The 26,734-nt window shown below is 45.8% G+C and overlaps 1 protein-coding gene across 1 annotated transcript in view; it reads right to left on the minus strand.

The window, feature by feature from the left end:
* Positions 1-26,734, minus strand: part of itfg1 (integrin alpha FG-GAP repeat containing 1) — a 95,292-nt gene that overhangs the window by 19,633 nt on the left and 48,925 nt on the right. Inside the window, exons 11-14 of the mRNA XM_040169035.2 lie at positions 14,321-14,471; positions 12,787-12,895; positions 3,191-3,234; positions 1,538-1,616 (exon numbers count right to left, since the gene is read on the minus strand). Coding sequence (XP_040024969.2) covers positions 1,538-1,616; positions 3,191-3,234; positions 12,787-12,895; positions 14,321-14,471 — 383 coding nt within the window. The remainder of the gene's footprint in view (positions 1-1,537; positions 1,617-3,190; positions 3,235-12,786; positions 12,896-14,320; positions 14,472-26,734) is intronic.

Here is a 26,734-nt window from a genome sequence, read left to right on the forward strand (position 1 = left end):
TGCTTGTCATTATTCATGTAAAGGGTGGGGATTTGTGAACAAAACCCTGGCGTGGTGCCTTGTGTATACCAGCACAGAACACAGCCAGATGTTGACAGGCCTGCTCACATTAACAGAGGGGAGTAGCCCTTCGAGAATATGTGAAGGAGCGGTTTGACATTGAAAATAAATGAAAAAAACACGCAGATGTCAATAGAAATACTCTTCCAACACTCTCGATCGGCGTCTCCTAACTAATTCCATTCGGGATGATCCTGCTTGCCTACAGATCTTTGTTCAAAGAAATAAACATCGAGTGTACATATACCGCGGACCTTCATAAAAAGGAGAACAGATGGTCGATGTTGCTTCGCTGTTGGAGGAATTTGGGAGTAAAGGCTGACAGCTTTTTGTAGTCTTCACACTATTTTTCTTCCAGAGTCATGCAGACATTTTGAGAATACTGTAACCCAGAAAGAGTGCGGCCGCATTCGTTCCGGTATAAATATCGGACTGACAGTGCTGGAGAACTTGGCCTCATCTTTCAAAAACGAGTCTGACTGATCAAAAGTTGTATGGAGTTATTTTCCTTTAACGATACGTGTTACAGCCTTTTACAAAGTACAAACGTGGGTGAGAACGGCATTTATACAGAGGTGGAGTGAACTACTGCTACAACACTCATTCACTCTTCTTCAGTTACAACAGTCTTTTCTTTAGCGGCCCTTATTGCTTCAGCCTTTGAGGCTTCGGGCCGATTTTCTCATAATGATAAAAAAAAGACAACAGGCAAGTAAAATCAATATGTCCCTCTTCTTCTCATTCTCTGTTTGATGAAAAGCCTTGAAAACAGTGTTCAGCTAGACTGAGTAAAGCTGTCATCGATGAGTGAGTCAGATATTAATAAATCTGACGTGGACGTATGGGCTCAGGCAGTGAAAGGTTTAGATAAATAAAAGTCTCTGGAATTTCTCTGTGGATAGTCACGAAAATCTCCGTGGCTTAAGTATCACTCAGGAAAACACTGCAACAGGTGTAGTGACAGTATTTGGACTGTGACGTAGCGCCGCCGCATACGTCTCTGGAAGCGGTGGCGACTCGTCAATCACAAGGTAGCGGCGCCCTAAAGCATCCTCAGCTCTATGGTGCATTCCACTCTAAATGGGGCCATCATTTACTAAATGAACATCATTTCCCGCGCGCGGCACGAGTCTGTACATTACTATGTCAATGAATGAAGTAAGAAGTAGAGTGGTTTCCCCATAGACTATTATACAGACAGAGAGAATGCAGGTTTCAGAAGCTTCAGCACAGGCTTCACGTAGAGAACTGAAGGCTGCTGCCCTGCTAAAGAAAGCCGTGACAGCCGCAGCCCTTCTCTGCAGATTGGCATGAACACAAACAAACAGCTTCAAGCCCACATTTAACCTCCATGGCAAATTTCAGCAGCCAACGCAGGCAAAAACCAAAGGGCGGAGACATCGTCGTGGGCCGACCAGGCGCCGCGTAGAGGGCGCTATGGAGCTGTACCTTGTTATGATGAATATCAAGTCCTTACCCGAGGCGTTCTTCAGGTTGCCGTTGGAGTCCGTAGTGGTGTACATGACATAGGGGCCGGGCTGGTTAACACCAAACGGCTGCGAAAACATGAAACACACAGAACGTGACACTTGGCAAGTATCTTTTCACATCAACCGTCTGTCAGTCTCAGCAGAAGGAGACAGGAGAAACGAGGAAGGAGGAGTGAAGGAGAAATACAGAAAGAGTGGGCGGAAAGGCTCCTTGTTACCACGGTGACCCTAGCCGTTCTTCACTTTTATTTTCACCAGGGCGACTTGGCGAATGTCGAGATTTGTGCCGAGCCCTCCCTCTGTTTACCTGGGCTCATCACGCCTGAACATACCCGCCACGAGAGAGAGACCCGGACCGCGATGCTGCGACACTCGGCAGTCAGGTGAGGAAGGGAAGAAGGGGAATGAGGAAAAAACAGAGTGAGAGTGATGTGAAAAGCCACAGCGGAGCAGATCGGTGGACTCAAAGAAAGACGACGAGGGCTGCAACTGAGGAGAAGAGGAGCGGGAGAGTGAAAGGAAAAAATCATAGAGGTGGGGTGATGGACGGGAGAGGAGGGGAAGAGAAACAGCCGCCAGCGCCGCTCGTCTAATGCATTCATCGTACCTTTCAGTTAGACAACAAGCAGGTGGAAGAGCAGACGGACAGAAAAGCAAAAACAACGCCGATACCAGCAGCCTCTTGTTGCCGTCAACAGGCAACGTGTTTTGCAAAGGGCTTCCCACTGGTTACATGAGGAGAGGGGGTACTGGCTGCAGCATTTGTGTCCGATCTCTCTGCGCACCTACACGCGATCGTCATGACACCGGCTCTGTGGGATGAATGCAAAAGGGCTGGAAGCTCAACTGCTCCACAAATCGATGGTTACATTTAACTCCAACTGCATCACGGACCAAAACCTTACACCCCCCTTTAGGCGGACGCAGGTTGTCTGTCAGGGGGGGGTCCAACAATGTAATGCAACCGCCCACCCACCACGGCCTGCAGTCACAGATGCACGTTAGATGCAGCCCAGCTTCGGTAGGGCTGGGTATCTTTTCTCAAACCCTTATACGGTATCAACGGATGTGCAGAAGTACCGAGTGTGATCTTCAGTCAGACGACACCTGCAATCGATCCCTTTTTCCTGCAGTCAAAGTGTCCTTGAGAGACAACACGCAGCTAACGTCAAAAATGTATTTGTGAAGGACAGGAGCTGGAAAAAATTATTTTGCCCTTGTTAAAAACAAGAATCCTATGTTATTGGGAAAAGGCGATAGGTCAGTGCAAAAGATTCAATACAGTAAGCTCGTGCCACTGACTTGTATTTGGAAGGTCTGTTGTTTATCTTCATTTGAAAAAAAAAAGACAGGTCAAGACAATCAAGCTTTTCATTTTGTTCCCAGCTGCACTTCAGGACAGGCACTCATTCGGCCTCAGAGCTCAAAAACGAATCACCAAGTCAAACCCCCCTTCCCTAATTTCAGTTCATCCTCCCTATAAACAAGACGTTTGGCCAGCAGACAGGATATTCCAGCCCATGTCTTTCTGTTCCTGCTGCAAAAGGTGGATTAAAAACTGGAGGGAACATAAAGACGTGTGCATGGGAAGATAAGGACAACGGAGACTACGGGGACAGCTAGAGAGACAGATTCCATACCTTGACATCTTCTGGACAGTCATTGAAGCAGAGGCCGCTGAGCACTGAGGAGGACAGAGAAGCAAGAGTTAGACAAGCCGTGTCAGCACCTCTTACGCCTCCAACCCTGTGATGGAGCCGCTGTTTCAACGGGTGCGACGCAGGTCAAACTGGCACAGACAAGCAGGGACTCGAGCTCCACAGGCGGGACAAAGAGAAACAGATTCATATTCCACACACCACATTTCCCTCCATGGAATCCTATTGTATATGCACTAGGTAAGTGTTGACAAGATGGACAACCGCAGAAAGGAGGGAGGGTCATAAATAAATTGGCGGCGATGAGAAGCATTTAAAGAATAAATGTGCGCGCTAATAGCGGCGCGTGTGCGCGTGCTAGGAGGACCGTCCCCCGATCTGTGTGTACGAGCGGAGCGAGGACAAATCCGCTGAATTGCTAATCAGCCATTAGAGAAGTGACTTTATTAGCATACTAATGGGGTCCTGGGTCTAGGTTCCCTTGATTTGCCTGATGGAGTCACGCCGAAGCCCAGAACGCCGTTAATAAGGTCGCCCCCCCGGCGCTGCGCTGAATAGCAGCCAAACTCAATGCACCTATTCAAAGGCGACATCGCAGCGACCCCGACTCACTCGTGGGAGGATGAGGCCTCGCTGCCGGATTGTTCGGTCCTAATTGGCCACAAACAACACACAAACATTAATCACAAACATTTACTATAAAGGGGGAGCCGTAATTATGTCGTACTGGGTTTTAAGGGATGTAAAGGCTCTTTGAAATGGGTTTTCTGATGCGCGGCGCCGACAGGTGACCCCGGCGCCGCTCCGATGTACACCAGGTCCCTCGTCACAGTCACTGTCAGTGGCTCGCTCGTTGTGTTTTCCTCCACCCTTCCATGTCCACTGATTACTCTATTCATTCTTCTGCACTGTTTGGAATATGTGCGCGCCATCATGGCGAGTGGTAGGAAAGGCTTTAATACGGCGTTGAGCTTCTATCTTTCTAGTTGTTGTTGGATTGCCATGAAATTCACTGCATTCACTTGAGGACGAATGGAAATAACTCCTTGAAGACTTTCTGTCTTCCCCCATCATGGGGGCCAAAATGTCTCTGTGATCAAATGTTAATATGCTACTTTTTATTTAATGCTATAATATCTAAATTGCTTATCCTCAATTAGGAAAGTGCATCTGCAGTGGACGGACTGCGGCGGAGCCCGGAAGCCAATGTGCCATTCTGTGATGAAGTAGATATTGTAGAGAGTGTTTCGGGAGTCGGGGAGACTGTGCTTTTGTTGGTGGCTGGCAGATCTGACTGAAAATGTGTACGGCCATTTTAGAAATCCTCATTCCATCCCTGCCTTCTTCCATTAAATCTGTAAATACACAAGATTTTCCTTTACTTTCAAAGCTTTGATTGAAAGGAATATCTGGCAAGGGCAAATTTGCCCCTTTTGAAGTTCAAAAGCGTATTAATTGTGTGCCTGAGGGGGAATTCAGATGGAGCTCCCATCAAAGGCAAACATTTGTTCCTTGACCCTAACCGACCACACCACGTATGTGCTGCTACTTAACGTCCTCGATAAACAGGTTTCAGCTTAAATCTGTGAACAAAAATCGGTGGTTTGTTATTGAGCCCTTTGTTGTCGCTTTAAAGCACGTTTAGCAATCACGAAAGTATTGTAGAAAAATGAAAACTGCCAACGGGTCAATAAAAAGTTTTCTTTAAGTCAAGCATATCGAAATAGACCCACAGTGACCACAAACTTTTCATATTCTAATGAACCTGTAAAAACTTCAATAATGGCTCTAACCATTTACTCAGTGTGGAATGGGAGAGAAATCTACAGTGACTGCTATTAGTGCCAAAGGGCCTGCGGCGGTTTCCAGTTATAAAGCTTAGCAAAGCAAAAATAAAAATCATTAGGTTATTGCATCATCTAAATAAAAGATCCAAGACTTTGGGTTCGCCAAAACCACTGTGCGTATTTATACTGCCCGTCAAACACCACATTAACACATCACAGGCTTTGGACCAAAGTCCTCTGCGAAGAAGGCCGATGATCACTACTGATCGATCGGATCATTCGCTGCTTGTTTGAATTACATGCTGTCTTGGGGTCATGCTGGAGGCATGACCGTCTGCGCCGCTGTAGATCAATGACAACGTAAAAGGATTTGCCCGTCATTTGTTGGAAGTCAGTCGCATTTGGGATTACAGGGACAGAGGACATGGGACACAAGGCCGTACCAGCTTCACTGGTGGCAGCACGTCTGTCATGGAACCAGAAGTGAGTAAAACTGCACTTCCCAGAGTCCCTGCAGCAACACCAACCGCCAGCTCGCGTCATTGACAGCGTTCATTTGCTTGCAGCGACCTTAAATACACACGCCGAGGTACGCGGACGTGAAACGCATCCTCAAAGAGATCGCACTTGGGAAACCGGTGACGTGAGGTGTGTTTACTGTCAAGTTAGAGAGGAATTCACGCGGGTGGCGATCAGTGTTTATGTGATGAGAAACAAAACTCCCCATTTTAGTGATGCTTAAATCACCAGCCTGGATGTGATGAAGCTAAATCATGGCACTCAGTGGAGACGACGCCACCAAACACGCCCGCGAGGTGGGAAACAGACGCGTGCAACAATAACAATTTCACAACAGAACGTCACTGACGCACACAGACAAAAAGGGACAAAGGCCGACATCCACTGCGTGGATGCAGACGTTTTCATAAGTCACTGAGCTCGCTGCCGCTCCAGACGGTAGAAGTTGTGAGTTGAGTGCGTGTGCGCGTGTCTGTAACTACACAAAATGTGAGCTTCCACGAGGGTCCGTAATTCAATCTCTGGCTCACATGTAACAACGTAACAGCGCTTCCATGGCCAGGACAAGCCCACATGCGTGAATGCGCATGCACGCACACGCACAACACAAACAGCCAATTTTCTACCTTGATATTAAGACTGATGGCAGCTCCTTCACAGGACAAACCCAATCGAGTGAAGGGCGAACTGTGAGCCCTCAGTGTGTGTCTGTGTTTTCATCACATTGAGAGTGAGCGGCGTTTCCTGAATGGCGGTTGTGAGTCGGGGGAAAGAAGGCGGTTGCGCGTTTTAAGTAAATAAATCACACACACACACACACACACACACACACACAATGTTGGAGGTGGAAGCATCCAGGAGCTAGATTTACATTCGTGTTTAGGGCTTTTATTTACTCATGTGGTTCAAGGTTTTCACATTTGAAGTGGTGAGTAATGATTTAGATTTAGTTCCTGGGTAGAACGAGTTGTTGTTGAGAGAAGCCTGCAACTATCGAGGGCGCTGCTGTTAATCTGTGCTGCCAGTTTGTGACCCGGGACACAAGGAACCAGGTCATTTCTCACCACGGAGTCATCGCAGTAGACCGCTTCAGTGCTACTCCTGCTACTCCGCGCCAGACGTGTTGAATAAAGGTTACATTAGGAGTTTGTTGTAAATGTACCTGTTAAAACCCAGACCCCTCAGATGGTGGGTCTTATATTAAATGCGGAGAATCTATTTCTTACATTCTGTACAACACTGCGAGCCGGTGCAGCCAGCCAGGTTTGGGTGAATGCATTTCAGACGTTTGAGGTGTTGTCAGGGGCTGATGTGTTTACATGAAATATAAATGAGGTGCCAGGTGTTATTTTAAGCACATGCACAAGCAACCATTTCATTTGACTTTGTGATCATTTTTAGGCAAACGCTTGACATCTTGCCAATAATTGAAACCGGAATTAAGTGTTGTGCCTCATCAAGAGTCAAAAAAGAATACATGATAACCACATATGTCAGGACAAATCTAAAGCCAACTGCTCCTGCCCCACACTGCTGGTGCCCTTGCTTGGACCGGACCCCTTTTTCAAGCTCTGCTTTCTTTTTGTAACGATATACATTTTGTATTTGTGAATGCATCCTGCACAACAAATTGAATTGTTTTGAATTGAACATCTCCAGTATCTCTTATGCATGATACAAACATGGAGCCGTTATAGTTCAGTCATGATCTTCCAGTGCCATTCCACTCCAAAAAGTTTCTCTTCATGTAATAGTAGCAGTATATATATATCTATATACCTATAATATATCTTCGATACCCGACTATTTAATGTGTGGGACAGAGAGGTTACCTTTCTCTGCTTTGGAGCCCACCTGGAGTTGTGTCCTCATTGGCACTCTATAAAAAGAACCTAGAGGGAGTCATGGTAACCTAACGCACACGTCACAACCCTGAGCCGCCCGGTCAGCTGACGTCACACACACAGACGCCCGCCCCCACACACACACACACACACATGCATGAAGAGCAAAATGCGATGAGCAGACCTTGACGGGGGAACATGACGTGCCGTGTCAGCGCTAGTGGCTACAAGTGCAAGTCAGCGAGAGCCAAGCGGCACACAACAGTCTGACAGCTGAGCGCCGCTTGCTCTGAGATGCTCATCACTTCTCATTGTCCTCAGGCTGCTTCTGTAGCTGCAGGGACACGCACGGGCACAACACACATACCTCCCCCCATGCTTAACTGTCTGGCAAATAGCACTGAACATTTGGGTATTAAAAACTTTTTCCTATAAAATGACTCAAGTGAAACTGGTTTCCTCATGTGTGCCTGAGAGAAAATGTCCCCATTTGCCCACATTAGACATACTTGGTTGTGGTCTTGTCTGGTCGAAATGTAAGTAAGACAAAGCAGTGTCCTGCCGGGAGGTTTGAGATCCCGGAGGGAGCCCCCCCCCGCCGCCGCCGCCTGCTCACTTTGGGTAACATCATTATAGTGTTGTTGCAGCTCAGTGTCCCCGAACAGCTGGCAGTGGCTTCTACATGGTTCCACTTCTGGAGGAACACCACAAATGCAATGTGACCGCCAAGTTAATTAGCCATATCAATACTATCAATAAGAAAAGCGAACCATGCTCAGAGAGGCCAACTGTGTGGAGGTACTTTGGTTGGCAGCACATTACATGGTGTGATCAAATGTGCTGTTCAGAAACTTGCAACTGGAAAATTGCAAGCAATTGACATGTAATGTCTTCGAAAAATGAACCAGAATGATGTGTAACAGAATTCAAACGACAGAGACAAATGCTACATATAAATACTAGTGTATAATAGCATGAATAATAACAGTGTAATTTCTCACCAGCCTGCATGTGACATAGGAAGGATATTCTAATCAGAATGGCTTGTAGTGACAAACACTGTGTTGTCTCACAGATTGAGGGTTGGTTGGCCCTCCAAAGACCCCAAATGAGTGGAAAAGGTTATAGGTCTCCTTTTGAACTGATTGCTTTCACAATGATCTCACCACTGCTGCTGGTATTCTCACTTTTGATCAGGATGTGCAAAGGCTGATATGATGGCAAAACAGGTGCCTGGCTCCATGGATTCCCAAGAGGTGTGACCATAACACATCTTCTAGGAGAGGGATCATAAGACAATAAAAATCTCAACTACTGCCCCTAGTAGGCAATGAAGGAAATGTCAGCGAGATGTCGTAGGCTTTGCCGTGCAGCCGTCATATTTGCAGGCTTCAATTGTCAACGTGAGCCGGTGCTATTTTGACAAACACGCGAGCAGGTGCTCCTACTCAGCCGCCTTTGTGCGCCGCCGCAGCAGACGCTGAAAAGAGTGTTCACGCCGCACTGAGCACACAGCCTGCGGGCAAATCTTCCTCCGGACGGCGGCGGCGCGCTGAGAGACATCGCGAAAATCCCCTCGTTGGCGTTTGAATGACATGAAAGGAGGGAATAAAAGGCAGCGCTGCTGACTGACAGGCCGAGAGAGGCGGAGAGAGGGACAGGAAACAAGACAAGTTGCCGGAGAGAGGGGTGAGGGCAGGACGAGGGGTGAGTGAAAAAAACAACAATGAAGCGGGTTAGAGGGGGGGGAGAGATACAAACGAGGCCATGAACGAGGAGACGATGGGCGAACAAGAGAGGAGAGGGAAGCGGATGAGCTGGATTTGGTGGAGGAGGCGGGCGTGGGGGCATTTGGGTCTGAGAAAGGCTCCCAGATGTTTCTCAATGCAGCTAATCTGCATCCTAATAAATGAGCAGGAAACTAATCAACCCATCCAGTTCTGCCTGTCACTCTCTCTCCTCCTCTCTAAACACACACACACACACGCACACACACTCATGCAGATACCCCCTCCCAATCTCCATTTGGAGATGGAGTTTATGATTTCTCCCGTCTCTTCAGCAGTAATCATCCATCCATCTGTCCACCCTGCAAACCTCATCGCCTCTTTCAGCTCAAAGTGGCACCACTTAGCTTTGTGTAAGACTTGGCGGGGATCCGTGTCCTTTCTAGGTTCCTTAAAAACACGAAAACAATGAATGTATGAGTTGCGTATGTTAAGAGGTATGTCTATGTCTCCTCTACGATGTGGATTTCAGATTCAATAAAATGCAAAGAATCACGTTGATGAGATACGTCAGTCTGAACCGAAGTGGTGGACCAGCCCACTGACCTCCCTACAACCAAACATACGTGTGGTCAAAATAAAAGCAAAAAAGCATCAGCGTTGCTCCGAAGGCATTATAGAATGTATCTCATAAATAGAATGTATCTAATGTGGAATGCATATTTAGTCAAATTAGGTAAATGACGATGATTAGCACATTTTTACACCCGACAGCGTCGGCTGTGCAGCAAAACCCCTCTAATCTGCTCTGAAATAAAATATGCACCTATGGCAAAAGACGCACAGGCCTTGATGGAACGAGCGAGCCTGTGAACTGCTGCATGTCGGGCGCATGGTAGGATGTGAGACCGGTGCTGGATCAGGTCATCTAAAAAAAACACGTCGAGGTCGTCTGACAGACCGAGAAGGCGAAGCTGCTCCCCGCGGCCGACCTGAGAGGGATTAACCTCGGGAAGCCCGCCTGCATCCTGGGACCTTAGCTGTCACTCACACACACACACACACAGAGGGTCGGACACAGAGTCGATCCTTCTGCGAGTGTTGTTCAACAATGCCCTGGGGAGGCTTGAGCGGCGTCATCTTGAGACTCCGTCTGGATCGGGCCGCCTGCAAAGACCCACTGCTGGCTGACAGAACGCGTCACTCTGAACATGGAGTTCACCCACTCAGACGCACTTATCACGGTGTAACGCTATCAGAGACGCCCCAAAAGAACAGAACGTAAACTATTCTTCCCCTCGGAGGGGGGGTGGGGAGGGAGGCAGTCACGCGATGTACGAGGCTATTGAGATGCATCTGAGCTCGCGTTCACAGGGGAGGGGAATGAAAAGTTGACACGGTGTAACACTTGACGGATACATTTTCATTTCGTTAGTCTGCACTCGGCTAGATTTAGCAAACGCAACACCGAACACGTATGAAAAATACACCGCCGAACGTGAAATGACTGATGTCGTATAAAGGAGGAGGGGAGGCTTTGGTGTGGGAGTATCCGTGTGTTTTCGTTGATGTGCTGCACCGAGTCAAGACGTGGATAACGGAAAACAACAGCGGGGCTCAGGGAGGCGGCACAAGAGGAATTGATTCTATTGGGGGCGGCTAGACATACTGTTCACACGGAACCATTCATTGTTGATGATTTTTGGCTTGCTCCTGTTGGGTCCACTTCTCCTGGATCTGGTGTACAATGAGCCTGCTGCGGGGCCCAAAGCCACGAGTTAGTCCACATAAGAACACAAGACGGGAAGCATTTGGAATATATGGACAAAGGATATGATCTGAACCCTGCATCACTGCTCCTCTTCAACCTGAGCGAGATCTAATGAGCCACTAAGAAAACCTGCAGGAGAAGGAATGGCCTTTAAACTCAATGAGTCCCTACTGAGCATCATCACAACACCAGCTTGTTTCAGCCAAATGAGAAATATGTGCTAACTGGTACATCTGCTAACGGTGACGAGCTGCTTACAACTTCACTGAGAGCCCTTCTGTCTGACCAATGAGCTCCACACTGCAGACAGCTGTGCTCATCCAATGCTAGCTGCAGACTGGAGCTCACCTGACCGTTGCAGACCTAAGTTGTGTAGCATCACCCATCAAAGTAAAACGGTCACAGTCACAGTCTCATTGTGTATTGTAATCAATTCAATTGAATTAATGAATTATTGTGAAGCCAAGTATTTGCCTCTGCTGCTTTTTCTCAGGCGGCTTTTGATTTTCTTCATTCTCAGTTTGCAGCTTAACAGTGTGGCGTCTGCATTATATCAGAGATACTGTTGTGTTACACATTTATCTCAGAGCGTATTAGTGCAAATGTGTATATGTAATGCTAATAATGATTACATACTGTAAGTGTGCTTCACAAGGCATGGTGATGATTTAAGTAGCCCCCCCCTCTCCAATGTGTGCAAACTGCTCCGCAACAGAAAGGGATGAACAATGCTGCTTTTGCTACTAATGAGCAGAGGAGAGTGACAGATTAAACTGTGCAGAGGCCCACCCTTGAGCGGGACTATTTTTGCTTTCCTCAAATGTCACTAGGTACTAACGCTGTGCCAACATTTTAACTTCAAAAGACAGCGCCTTCAATTTCACTCAAACACTGTGCCAATAAGGAAGGCGAGAAAATGCTTCTATTAACTGAGACAAAAAAGCAGCGAGACAAAAATAGAAAACAAAATCGCACACAGATATTGAAGCTACGGTTGCTTAAAGCCAGACGCACTTTGTGCATACGGGCTTTAAAGTGCGAGGGGAATGCAGTATATTGCACCAGCGGTGTGCGCTATCTCCCCTGAATCAGTGAACATTTCAGGGTATTTTTCTGGCATTTCTGACACCTTCATCAGGCAGTCAAAAGTGGAAAGTGACGGGTTACATGTGGAGAGAGGGAGGAGCCTGACATGCAGCAAAGGTGCCTGTCTGACTCCACATCCAGGATTTATAGCTACACAGAGTGAAACAGTAGTACAACATTATAACATAAGAAAGGCACACATAATCTATAAAAATAAACAAAAGCGAGACTGGCACAAACAAGGCAGTCAGACTGCAGAAGCAACGGGGTTTGCACTTCCAGAACAATATGTGCGACTTTTATTTTGTGCACGTTTCCAGCAAGTAAAACATAATCAATTTCAATTTTACCGACCATTATTCTGCTCCCACTCCTGCGCAGGTAGACTGTGAGCCGTGTGCCGCGCTCCATTTACAGTTGAGAGTAATATACGGACTTAAAGTGGAGACCCCGGGAAGGAGGATTGACGGTATTAATGCAGGTTGAAATAGAACCAAAAGCTCAGACGAGACCCCCCGTTGTCCTCCGACTGAGCAGCTCGAGGCTAGGAATGGAAAAAAACATGACGGATAATAGTTGCGGCCATCTGGTTTTCTGGGCCTGGGAAAAGAGCTGCTTGTGTTCAGTGATTCTAATTGGTCTGAGGGGAACGGCCATGCTAAAACAAAAAGAGGAATACACTAAACCATAATAATATTGAAACTTCAGTTGTATTTCCATCAATGTGATTTGTGAAGAAGAAGACAGGAGGAGGCGAGGGGGCTCTTTCTCTGTGGGCCCGTCCAGCGAGCTGGTTTAGGCGCGTGGAGAGAGGAGAAAGGAACTCGGCGACTCAGTCACTCACCCATCACTTTCACGAAGTAGGCATCCGCCTCGTAATTGTTCTTCAAAGCGTGGATGATCAAGTCGTGTTTGTCCTCTGCTTGGCTTAGAACCAGCATGTCTAATATACCCTGAAAATGAAGACAGGCACCCAGATGAGGGACAATAGAAGCCTGGTGTGTGTGTGTGTGTGTGTGTGTGTGATGTACATCTTTACTCCTCTAACACACTGATTAGGAAATTATCTCATCATCTCTTTATTCATCCCCTTCTTCCTTCTCATCACTTTGTGTCTCTCTCTCTCTCCCATTTGTACATTCCCTCACAAACAGAGCGAGCGGGCTGAGTCTTAACAGACAGGCCGCATTAGCAGTAATAATTAATTCCGATAAGAAGGGGCAGGCGCGGCAGGCTGTTATTGCAGCATCTCGCGCATTCTGTGTGTAACCGCGTGTAATGGTGTGTTCACAACGGAGAATTCCTTATAATGCACGTGAGGCCAATGGACGCGTGTTGAAATTGATCCACTGGCTTGAGAAATCTGGCTGCGTTGTGGGAAAGTCTGTCAGCGGTGGGATTCTATGGACGTCGCTGAACCAGAGAAGGAGGTAAAATATGAATATCACTGTAACCGCTGATTGTCCAGAGACCGTCGCATCGGATGGGTATGAATGTGCGTGACTGCCGTACTTGTGCTCGCATGGCGTTATTTTGACAGTGGATGGAGCAGCTACGGCGTTAGCAAAGCACATTCTTGACTGATCTCGAGTTTCTAAAACTTGTTTGTTTGATGTCTTGTGGGCAGACCTGACAGCAGATCTCTTACAGATCGGCATCATGTTCTCTAGTAATTGTAGCATTGCCAATTTCCATTGATTCATTTACTGCAATTAAAACAGAGCGATAGCAATTTATTTTGTTTTCATATTGCTGTAGTAAACCAGATTAAGTAAAGCTATGCCTTGCTAATCCTACTAAATATTTATTAGTTTGCCCCCTCAATTACATCAATCTATATTTTTTTAAGACAAAGTGTGTTTTGCATTCTAACCGGTGCATCGTTTAAAAAAGAAAAGGCATCACCATTGTTACCATGGACACACAGTTGGAAAACACACTTGAAAAAGGTGAAAAATAGGCTAAATGATGGTGCTTTGTCTTAAACGCAAAGCTGGAAATGATGGAGTAAAGTATCCTCGCAAAAGAGCTGAAGAATGGGCTTTAGACCACATTACTGATTAGAAACAAATCTGTCTGAGTCTGGAATATTACTTCTGAGCATTAAAGGAATAAACTTAAATCATTTTGTTCACGACAAAGATTTACACATAATCCACTTTTCTGCAAATATTCTTGTGTACTCTTTGAGATTTATTCATTTTCTTCTCACTTTGGCATCAACCTATTTAATACTGGAGACGTTGTCAAAGCCACAGCATCGACGGACAAAAACTGTGGGAAATTTAGAGGAGAGTAAGAGGTGTGAAGAGACGGAGGGAGGAGAGGAAAGGCGGTGCTTTACGTCTTTGAACATCAACTCAACACAAACCACTCACGTCCTCATAGATGTCAAAGAACGTTGCCATGACGGCATTTTGGATGGCTCCCAAATCCGACTGGTCCCAGAGGATCTGGAACATCCTCCCAACGCCATGGCAGCTGGCGTTGTTACAGGGCACGTTCTCCAACAGAAAGGCCTGCTGACCACTGGGAGGCGAGGGGGGAGAATGAGAGGGATACGCATGAGAAGGGATTCATTACAAAAAAAAATCTCTAAAAATCCACAGTCACATTTAAACTCCCGGCGTGGTGGAAGTTATAATTGGAGAATAAGCTCCTCACATTTCATTTCTGATGCTGAGCCTGGTCCCTGCAAACGTCCCCCACCAGCCCCAACTTCCTCTGAACCACACATGAAAATAGTCCACAATCCCCGTTTTTATGCCAATGTCTCCGACTGACCCTTAAATGGAGACCTTTGGGAATTTGTTAGCTTGTATAACTTGTATTTATTCCGAATGAGTTGAGATCAGCTTGACAACACCTGAATAACAGATGTCAGGTGGATTTATCCTCTCGAGTGTGCAATTGCAAAACAATTTTTTATAGACGCTCCACCCTCTTCAACTATCCATCATCTCCGATCTATGGTTTCCTTTGCACAGGGAGCTTGTTAAAAACCGGTCGGTTCACCACTACACTGTTTATCACAGAAATAACATTAGTCAATTGGCTTTAGTGCACAAGGCGTCACTAAACAGCCGTGCTCAACACACTCTGACAAACCATTGCTACAGTGACTCTCTGTGGAGTCAGTATGGCCACACATTCGCATTCTGGGACATTACGTTTCAGGAGGATTTACTCTTTCCAAAATAAGAGTGGCGGTGTTCATAGCGAAAGATCTGCCGGCGCTGCTCTCTTGCTGCGCACGTGTTGACCCATAATTGCGGATAAAAAAAGAAAGCGCATTCTGCACTTATAGCACAACTTCAAATATTGCATGTGTCTGTCTCTGCTTGATTAGAATACAAACTTTTCATTGTGGCGAACTTTTCATTGTATTCGGAAAAGGCTTTAATAGGATTCATTTACTAGAGCTGGAATAATACACAGCCTCTCTTTACTTTCTCTTCTCCATCCCTCTTCCTGTACTTCTGCGTTCAGTATCAGTCAACATCTCCCTTCGACTCTCGAGAGAGGGGGGTTTGAATCCTGAACTTGCTCCGTCTACGCGCCTCTCTGTCTTTGATGATGGCTCTACGTACCTGTTCTTAGATCTCCATCGGAGTGGCAAAGGGGAAAAAAGGCTCTGGTCTAAATATAGACTAAGCAAAATAAAATAAAAAGTCCCCCCCACTCGCAGGATTTCAGACGTCTCCCCACTCCATCCCAACGCATGTGTCTAAGGAGCGGCGCTGAATGAGCTCAGCCTGGTGGGACATCTGTCATCTAGGATGCTTTTAAACACTTGAAAGAGTGCGAGGCGTCGTTGGAAAAACATCAAACATGTTGTACTTGCAGCATAAAATACTCCTCCCTCACAATGTTGGAAAAAGGAAATGCAAAGAGTGTGACGGTTTATGACATGCTGACCGATTACTGTCATTAATGCGATACTGTCAGCCAACACCAGAGTGGGTTGCCTTCGCTTCAGCAAAGTGCACATTGGTGGAGCATTTAAACTGAAGGGATTCTTGTCTTCCTGTGTCTCTATTACGTGACAGCACCAATATTTTCTTTAATGTTATGACCTCCACAAATGGAGGCATAGACAATTCAGTTATATTAAAACACGGGCCGACGTCACACTTGCAATCTAAGTGGTCAAATTGGTGGTTGAAACGTGCTCTGTGTGCCTCTCCAACGTTTTAAAATGGTTCAAGAGGTGTCGCAGCCACAGAGTACCAGTTAACTAGATTTGTTGCCGTTTTATTGTCTCATTGTAGTGTTCTCCCAAAGTATCTAATGGCCGCTTTGATTGCCCTTGCACACGCGCTCTGGTCATCAGCAGCAGGCACGGTTCTTCTGATGTAAAGACCTTGTAGGATCAACCTGCATGAGCGCTGTGTTCCCATATTTAAAAAAAAATCACTAGTTATTGAAATTATGATGCATGGCATGCAAAAAGGGCAAAGTTCAGGGAATAACTTTGCAAATATCACCCACAAAAATACAGTGTATTCACACAGGGAAATAAGCCGGATATTACCAAAGTTGAATCTTGCCACTGTGCCACACCTGCTGACGTCACGCTGTTATAGCCGGAGGCGAAACAAAGCAGAGGCTGGAGGCAAACACCAGCCGCCCGAGAGTGGTAGGCTGAAGTAAAACATCAAAAAAAACGTCTCCTCGCTGTGTTCATGGCGGCCTAGAGCGAAGGAGCATGGCTCAGACTTTCAATTGGTAAAATGCGACACCGGCAAAGCGCCTCACAGATGGAGGGCTCAAAGTTTAGCGCTCAGCTAACTTCGGCAGCAGCTGTGATCCTTTGGCTGCGTGGTTGACAGAAGCTAAACTATTAGCACCCTTTTATTTCCATCTCTGAAACGCTTTGCTGATATTATGACTATTTCTAAATAATATTCTTTACTGCGTAGGCAGCTGTTGGCTAAGTACTTAAATAGTTGAGTTAGAGTGTAGTGGGCGGCCGATCTTAATGTGTATCTTTACAAAGCACCCTAAATGACGATTACGAGATCAATTAGAAAAGGCATTTCATCAAGGCTCGAGCCACATTCAATTTATTGCATGTGACTGAGGGACACAAATTCACTTTTTATTTTGCGGCAAGATTTCAACGGCCCCTTTAATGTTGTTGCCTGGGCCGGAATCAGTAGCTGGCATCGCAACTAAAGGAGTGAATATTCTGCTTATCGTGCTGATGGGTAAGGTCAAGATTCATGTCAAGCATCTGTATTTTAAACACTGCGCAGTTCTGGAAAGTGCAAGAATGGAATTAAATCTGAAGCGCACACATAATGCCTCGAGCACACAGATTAAGAAGAGCCTCAGTTCAGATGACAACTCTCTCTGACATGCTGGTGTTTCAGGATGGCTGCGTCTTTCTGTGTGCTGGGAGGACGGGAGGACGGGAGGGGGCAGGATTAAGAGACGGGCTGTGATTTTTTTTATATATATATATATATATATATATATATATATATATATATATATATATACTAGCTTGTGGTTTAAAGGTAATTCTGTCTGATCCATTACATTATGATCAAAATCCATTACAGCATATGCACTGGCTCCTTGTTCCCTTCTCCTTAGACGCAACGCAGCACTGCAGCACCTATTGGTCAAGACATTGGTGAGCCCCGATTGGCTCACCGGCAGATAATCAGGTCTCCAGTTGCAGGAAATTGTCGCAATTTTCCAGGGAGAGCTAATGTGTGTGTGTGTCCTACCCGTTTTCTGGGCAGATACTGTAAATCAGATTACACGGCCACATTGTGGGCACTTGACTTTGTTATTGCTATTCCCCCGTAACGTATCTCATTACATTTTACCCTTAAACCTTAAGGGTCACGATCAGGCGAGTAGCGGTTATGGTAAGTCTCCAAGAAATGAACGGATGTCAATGCCAACTTCCTCAAAGTCAGGAAAACGTAATTGCAGATAAAAATGTAGCCGTTTCAAAGGTTCAGGCTGAACTCATGGAGGCATCTGATTGTTATTCACCAGTGTGTGTGTGTATGTGTGTGTTTGTGGGTGTGTGTCCCCTTTCTGAGATGTTTGCACTTCAAAAGGAACTTTTCCAGCACTGCAGGGGTGGTGATGAACTCAAGGTCATGATGTGGATCACACACACACACACACACACACACACACACATATAATGTACACACACAGAAAGAAAAAGACTTACCCCTTAGTTTTGTAATAACTGCGGCAGTAATATTTTTGAATGCATTTCCATGTACACAAGTCTATATTGATCTATATCCAATCATCATTAGGGCGCGATGTCTCCAGAGGGTCCTAAAGATCAGTACTGGGCCCATCTGGACACATTTTAATGAACCTTATCGGCTAAAAACAACCTGAGAGCTGACGCTTTTCTTTTCTTCTCTAGTGCGGGTTTGTCAAACTCGGCACTCTGTGGCTCTCCGGCAGCCGGACACTGTCAGCATTTCACTTGCACATGTGAGGGAAAAGTGTAGCATAGCTGTACTAATTAGTTGAACTCCGAAGCTCAACAATTCGTTAATGAATTGTCCGAATCATTAGTGATTCTTAATTCACCGTGGAGGCATGCAAGAAAGCTGAATATAGTTTTTCTTCAAGAATTCAAAAGCAACACAAGTAAATGGTAAATGGTAAATGGCCTGTACTTGTACAGCGCTTTTCTAGTCTTCTGACTACTCAAAGCGCTTTAACACTACATGACATCATTCACCCATTCACACCCATTCACACACTGATGACAGGAGAACCACACACAGTGACACCTGCCCATCAGTAACTAACATCCACACACTGTAGTCGCAGCTACAGGAGCAATGTTGGGTTAAGTGTCTTGCTCAAGGACACAACGACATGCGGGTCAGCCGGGCCTGGGATCGAACCGACAACCCTCTGATTGGAGGACGACCGTGGTCCCCCACTCACCCACAACCGCCCACCGTGAGTGACAGATATCTAAATGGTAATTAAGTAGCCGTATTGTGCACTGGGAAGCTGTGTCAAGTCTAAATAATTATTGGACGAGACTTGTTATTGTGTGTTACTGTGTTATTGGATACGCAATTGTCAAAGGATTCAGATTGTGACATAAATAACTTACCTAGCTAAATGAGAAATAAATCAAACAATCAAATTGCTAAAATATGCAAATTAAAACATGTGTTCTCAACGTCTAATAGAGCGGTCTTCTAATCAAAATATCCAAATAAACTTTTTATCCCAACAAAATGTTGTCATTTTATTTTGAGAGAAGTTGCTTCGACTGAACAAGCAACGGTGAGCAACATCAGTTCACTTTCTTTGATGTACCGTGGATGTCAGCTTAAAAAGATATATATTATTATTAATAATTCAAGTAACACATTTGATTAAAATGGGGCCACCAGACTAAGAATGCACCTGTGTGTGTGTGTGTGTGTGTGTGTGTGTGTGTGTGTTTGTGTGTGTGTGTGTGCGTGCGTGTTTGAGGGTCTGGGGCTTTGATTATTGTGTGAACCCTGTGTCAGCGGCGATGAGTGAATTGGTGCGAGCGCCCGCGGGGACTCCTCCACCGTACCCACCTCCTCCCACCTCCTCCCACCTCCCTTCTAATTGGCCTCCAGAAGCTGCTAGGAGGCTGACCACTAATCACAGCGATGACCCCTCTCTCCCTGCGCCTCCCACACAGCTCCCCGCTACCTGTCCTCCTTCACCTGCATCTACCCATGCACTCATGCCTCCATCTCTCTACTCGTCTCCCTCCAGCGGGAGGCTGGACCTACACGCCGCCTCCTTGTTGATGTTCTTTCCTTTCCTTTCCTTTTCCTTCTTTATTCTTATTTCCTCTCATCCACTTATCTACTACCCCCCCTCTGATTCCATCCAGGTTTTTTTTGTTGCCTTTCTGCCTCCCAACGCCGACAACAGGGACTCCTTCTACCAGCGCTTTATTTCCGCAGCGTGCGATGAGGGTGTATTTCAAAAATGCTCTTTTGAGTTTTAACGATGGAAGCAAACTCCATTCACTCCATGACAGAATGACCTGCCGTCACCCTCCCAACGCTCTCCTCCATCCTCCTACACCACTTCACTAACCCTCCCGTCTCCTGATGGACTCAGGTTGGGCTGCTTTGGTCGTGCACTTTCACTTTAATCTGGTTCCCCAATTAAAAAATGTCTTTTTTCCCCACTTTTCTGCTGTTTACTTTGTTCATTGAATCCTCATATTCACATCATCCAACTGAAAATCAAGTCAAACTTCAGTTGCTGTGTTTTGGTGCGAGGATATCCCGCCTAAAGACAATTAGCTATGAATAGTCTTAGAAGATAGTTTGATAACAGCTTGTTTCAGTGAGGCTGGTTTAAAATGATTTGTAATGTGTAAGGTGTTCAATACGTACTTCAGAGAATATCTATTCTCCATACTGAGCAAAAGTGAGGACGCTGTGCAGTTGACACCGTGGCGATGAACAGCGTGTGTGTAAAACTATCACATTGCAGCATTGCATCCGCTGGCCTTCCATCGCTGATCTCAAGAACTACCACCAGCTGCAAATCCACATGTATCGCAATTCAGATTGAGGTTAGATTAGTGCCATTAGCCTGCCAATAAACCCCGACTGGGCAACGATACAATCTTGCATTATCTCTAGGTGCAAGAGTCGCTGAGGTGGCAGCGCGAGAAGGATCAATGCTTAAATCTGGGTGTGATTTTGGGCAGCGGGTTTGAAAAGCCCATCTGTCAGTGCCGTACAGCCGCGCCAGAGGCCTCGACACTGGCTCTGCTAATGTTTTCACAGGAATCCAGTTCCATAATGACTGACTAAGCTCCCGACACCAACAGACCGCATGGGCACTACCAAGGGAATAAACAAAAAGGAAGAAATGTTTTGTTGGATTATGTTGGATAATCCAGCTTTTCCCTGGATCAGCCCTTCATTTAAGGAATCAAAGGCCATCGCACATTTGGTCACCGAGGTCCACTGTAGAAACTTGGTGATACCAGACCGACTCTGACACGTCCCACTGTTGGACAGACTTTCATGGACATCCGTGGGCTAATTTCAGCAAAAGCTTCAACTTAAATGATTTTCTTTACATTGCTTTTGTTAATAATAAGATATACCTGTGAAAAAGGGCGCAGCTGTCCCTCCTCACAGGACAGGAAGTGCCGCCTCGTTGCATCTTACTCCTCACATCACCCATCAATCAAGCTTTTCACTGAGCCCCTTTCCTTTGATTTGCTGTTCTGGCAGGTTAAATGATTTCCATACAAGAAGGAAAAATAATAGCGACTGGCACAATGGAGGGCGCAGACTTAATTCCAACACTTATCAGACCTGGTGTGCTAAGAGTAGATAACGAAAGACACTGCAGAACCCGGGTATCGATTGAACAGCTGCTGTCTTGGATCAACCCGTGACAGAGGACAGCAGAGATGTATTTGTGTTCCCACACTGGAGATTATCACTTCAAAGAAAAACATGTGCATGTTGTTAAATGAAGCACGCATACAGGCCCCTCTGCACCCTTTAGTTGTACGAAGCATTGCAGCGTCGCACACTGAGATGTGGCATACTGGCATTATTTTAAAAGTAATCATCTGATGGAAAAGCCACACGTTTATGACTGAAAAGCTCCCTGGATGGCCACTCAATTCTATTTGTTTAGAAAGTCATCTGAGGACAAACCGGCCGCCCACCGACGAAGCCTCGCTTCGGAGGGGGAAATGTAGTGCGGGACTAACAAGGCAAACACTCCAGTTTCCAACCCCACAATTCAGAATGAAACCGGGAGACAAACCCCGCTACCCTGCATCCCAACACACAGGGAAAGATGTGTTCTAAACGGCATTGCCTAGCAACAGCCTGCTAAGCTCTTGGCAGCTGCTCGGTCGGCTTGCATACTGATGAATGGAGACACGCAGACAAACACGCACAAACAGACACACACATACACACACGCAAGAGCAAACCTAAACTTAATGTGGCGCAACTCATCCAGGCATCCAAAAAAGGTAAAGAGCAGCGCGCTTTACATAACCGGGAAACATTCATTGTTGCTCTGCTGCACATGGGTGGGCACAGAATGAGCCGTTGTCTAAACCGTAACTTCATCACATTTTATCTCAACGTGGACGTCACAATATCGCCCTGCTTTGGCTCTCCGCTGCCGTATGGGACTGAGGATTTATTATGTACTCCGTGTTCTGCTTATTGAAGCAGGCCACCACTTAGATCAGTGCAAACACTCATGTAATTCAAAGGATGTTTCTTACAACTGTTTATGACTAGTTTTATATGGTAATGGTTTTTATAATTTAGCTTGAGACGTTGCATTGAAAGATGCTTTGTATGCGACGTATTTGGATATGATTGAATCAGAATGCATTTAGTCTCTAGCTTCCTTTAAGTGGGCTGAGAGGAAGACTCTGCGGGCTGAATCACACTCCTGCAAGCAGCCGGACAAAAAAACCCCACCAGCCTCAAGGTTTCCACCGTAGCCTCAAACGTGACATGGAGGCGCGTCTACCCTACACAGAAACTACTTCAGTGAAGTCTCGGTAACACACAGTTGTGATGTGGTCACAACGCGTCCCCAACATTTTGACTGGTACTTATATATTTTACATATACATATTTTTACATTGAAAATATTAAACCTGATATGATACTTTAAACTTTTTTTCTGCCACACGTCCATCGAAGGGCACGAGACGGACGGAGGAGACAAGGACAGAGAGGTTTGCTATGATTTTGCAACAACTTTCAGGTAGAGGTGAACTACAATATTATGTCACTGTCAAACACTAACTGACCTATAGCCTGGACAGTTTTGCACATGGATGTGTGTATGTGCTTTGTTTAAAACCAGTGTGTGCGTGTGTGTGTGTGTTGTGCACAAGTGCCACATCTTCCTCTGGCTATTCCTGTCTCGTTGGTTCGCACCCCTCTCCAAAGACCCCTGTGACATCGGACGTTTCCATGGGGAGCAACTGGTCCGGTCGCTGATTCTGCAATCACCAGCAGCGCGGGCCGTGGTCAGGGCCTCGTCGTGCGCCGCCATGCAGCCGTCTCAGAAATCACCGCAGTTCAGCCGTTTCCATCTGTGACCCCATTTTGTATTCCTAGAAAAGGCTCCATTTCAGAACCTACTGCTACATGCATGGCTGCATGGTACACGAACACTCGCGCCGGCACACATGGGGGCGGGCGGGCGGAGCGGCCAGGTGGAGTGTGACATTTAGTCCATTTCTGCTGCAATAGGGGGCTCGCAGGAAGATGGGGTGGACCATTTCGACATCAAACACTCAGTCGCTGAGTGGAGTGTGTGTGTGTGTTTTCCACCTCAGTAAAAAGAATGGCTGGGCTGCCGGCGGCTCCGACAGAAAGCTGCATTGCCAGAAAAAAATAGTCCGGTATTAGAAGCCACATCTGCACATTTGGGCAGGAACCGCCACTTTTCTCACCGTCATCCCGGCGGAAGGCTGCAAGGAACCAGCGGGAGCAGAGTTCTCCATCTACATCCTTGCTCTACTAACCAAATGAAACGAGGACGGGGAAGCAAGAAGTCGCTTTTCCTTGGGGGGGAAAAAAGAATGCGCTGCCAAGACCACAATTTGTGCCAATGTGGAAATCAAGTGATTTGTTTACCTAATGACTAGCTGCGTTAGCTGCGTGCCGTAGCTCGTCCGCGCTACACTCCCGAACCCCATAATTCTGCTATAGTGGCTCCATTCTGACTAAAATGACTACTAATGGTGGAAAAACAAGATGATCACATGTGTTTCATAGTACAAACAGAGGCCGAGCTGCTGCTCGTCGGTGTGTCACTGCCTTGTAAACATTACAGTCTCCTCCGGCGTAAAAACCTTGACTTTATTTACTCTCAATTGAAAATATAAACACAGGATAATTGAGACACATTGCCAAGCGTCTTCTGAACTTTGGACCAGGATCATCTCTGTTGGGTATATTTGAGATGCATTTGCAGAAATATGCTTTAGTTTTATGGTTATTCTCAATAAACTACATCACAATTTGTTTCTTGGCATTTTATTACCAGCATTGAAACTATTGAGTGGGAGTTTTTCCAGAGTTAACACACTTTTGAGAAAAGACCGTTGGTGTGGTATGGTACACAAATCAAATTGCTTTAGGAAACACTCACATATTCATCCGTTCTCCTGTGCAGGCACAACATGAACATAGTAGTGTCACAGCAGGTCTTACACTACAAGACTATGTTGAGTATAAAGCTGGAAGAATCTGAGCTTTCATTTGTTTCTTGATCCTTTTAAATATGACTCACTTGCTACAATATACATATATTTTTTGCATAACATAACGGCATGTTATAAGTATCTATCGCTAACATGCCTCCATGCTCTGACGCCTTAGAGATAAAGTTGCTCCCAAAGCCGGATCACTTCCACCCTGGTTGGTTTGCTCTGAGCAGTGTCAGTGTCCCGTCCCAATTAACACAACGTGTGTTTAGTATGGAAGAGAAGAATGTACGGAGCTTTACAAAGAGGATAATTGTACCTTTCCTACTTCAAACAGAGAAGCAGCAGAGGTGAAAGCCCGCAGAACGTCTCATGTTTGCTCTTCATTAACGGTCAGCCAGAACGCCCACACGTCTTTACCACTTTAACTTCAAATATCGAAGAACTGCTTGACATCATAGAATTTCTTGTTCCGTCGGGTACGATTCCCTATTGTGCGGCCGTACACTCAAAAAGTGGAAAGAAAAGAAGAAAGAGATTGTGGAAAAAAGCACCACAGCCCTATTATCCTAATATATGGGAGATTTTGGTGACTTTTAGGGGATTTTGAAGTCAATAATTACTCGTCATGCTGACTGAGGTAAGAGTAAGTAGCCACAGATGCATTCTGAGGTCCCCCTTAAAACAGAATAACTGCACTTCGCTCCCTGCACAGACGTTAACGCTCATATACCACGTATACGTCAGTCGGCCATAAAAACCATAACAAGAGAGATTGCTTTGAAAATAATAACTCAAATTGTTGTGCAAAGGAGGGCCCATTATGTAGAGGCTGAATGGCGTGTTCTCGTGGAGAAAGCATCTATGGTGGCATTCGGCCAAGAAATTACATCTTTGATGTACAAAATGAGGGCGAGAGAAAGGAAAGGTGCGCATGCCGATTCCCCACAACGACGGGACACCCGGGGGTGGAAATATTTTGCTCAAAGACTTTTTGCCACTGTGACACGCAAAATATAACAGCACATTTGTTCAAGCTGTTTAATTTAGATAATTTAGAGAGCAAATCTCAACAATTTGCATGTTTTGTCCCCCTTTTGTTACCTCTAATTCTCACAAATAGCGCATTATTCGGGGGAAATCGTTTTCCTGCACCACTTCAAGTCAACTTGTGTCACAATCGAGCTGCTTCATACCTCGATGATGACGCACAGATCTCGCGTGGAGAAATCCACAAGAGACAAACAAATTCCCTTTAGCTCAAACTAGAAACTCCACTGTGTATTCCTTAATGCGTGTGGCTCCAACAAATGTCAAGCTCCATCCTCTGTGTGTGTGTGTGTGTGTGTGTGTGTGTGATAGGTAGCATTTAGCTGTAACATCCAAGAGAATAGATCATTATTTTTGATCCGACATCAGCTGGTTGGAGCTAAAAGAGCAAGAGGGAGGCAGCGCCGCTAACTTCTGCCCACGCCACACTCCTCACTTTAATAGAAACAACAAACAAAAACACTCCACACACCTCATTATCAGTGGAGACTTTTGCACTTCAACGCGGCAGCAACACAAACAACAAAACGCAGCCGGCTGGTGTAAACACGTCCACACCGCTACGCATCGGATATTGACGCAGGCAAACAAAAGACGTGGAGGACAGCCGTGCAGGCTTCACCACCTCCGTTCAAGGATACCTTAGTTAACATATTAGTATTTAGTGCCACCAGGAAGTGATGGCGGAAAGGCAATACATTCAACAAACCCAGTTCCTTTAAATCTATGGATGCACTGAACCATTTAGAACGTATGACAGCGTCCAATCAGGTGTGAAAAAATGAGTGTTCCATCTGTTTGATACATGCGAGGCAAAGTGTCCCAAACGCACCTCGATCTCAGGTCTGTTAGTTTCATTCAATAACAGACGGGAGAAGTCATCCCTAATGCTTGTGCACAAAAAGGAAAGGGAAGTTTTTCTGCCCACATTATCAAACAACCTCAAGGTCCAAATATTCTGAAAGAAAGGAGGAATGTGTTCTTCCTGCACGATTCACAGCCATAAGGACACAACACGCACTAATCTCAAGATGCTCGACTGAATCAGTTCCCTCCGCAGTGAGATGACCGTGATGCCTTTGAAGGAGGGCAGGAGCGGGTCATTGCCATGCGGTGTTGATGCTCACTGACTCGCACGCTTGGAAAATTGTCAGTTTGAAGGTTTCCTATGGTAGTAATAGTGACGGTGGAAGGTGCCTCTTGTTGTAACTAAAGCAAAAAATGCACCTTTTTATAGGGAGTTAACATCATTCATGCTAAAAGTAATATTTCCCCATTAAAATATCTAAAATGTTATGCATTATGTTGAGTCTGGTTAATCCCCTTTACCTCAGTGGTCCACAACCTTTTTTGCCTCACGGATCGGTTTCATGTTAGACAATATTTTGATAAACGCAGCAAAATAACCGTCCAACGGACGTAGTAGTCGCTGCGGAGGGAGAAGCGCTAATTGGCCTAGAAAATAATGAGAGAAAAAGTTGAAATTATGAGTTAAAAGATGCGCCTTCATTATTTGGTACAG

This window comes from Gasterosteus aculeatus, chromosome 12 (assembly GCF_964276395.1).
Source record: "Gasterosteus aculeatus chromosome 12, fGasAcu3.hap1.1, whole genome shotgun sequence".
In the NCBI taxonomy this organism is placed as follows: domain Eukaryota; kingdom Metazoa; phylum Chordata; class Actinopteri; order Perciformes; family Gasterosteidae; genus Gasterosteus; species Gasterosteus aculeatus.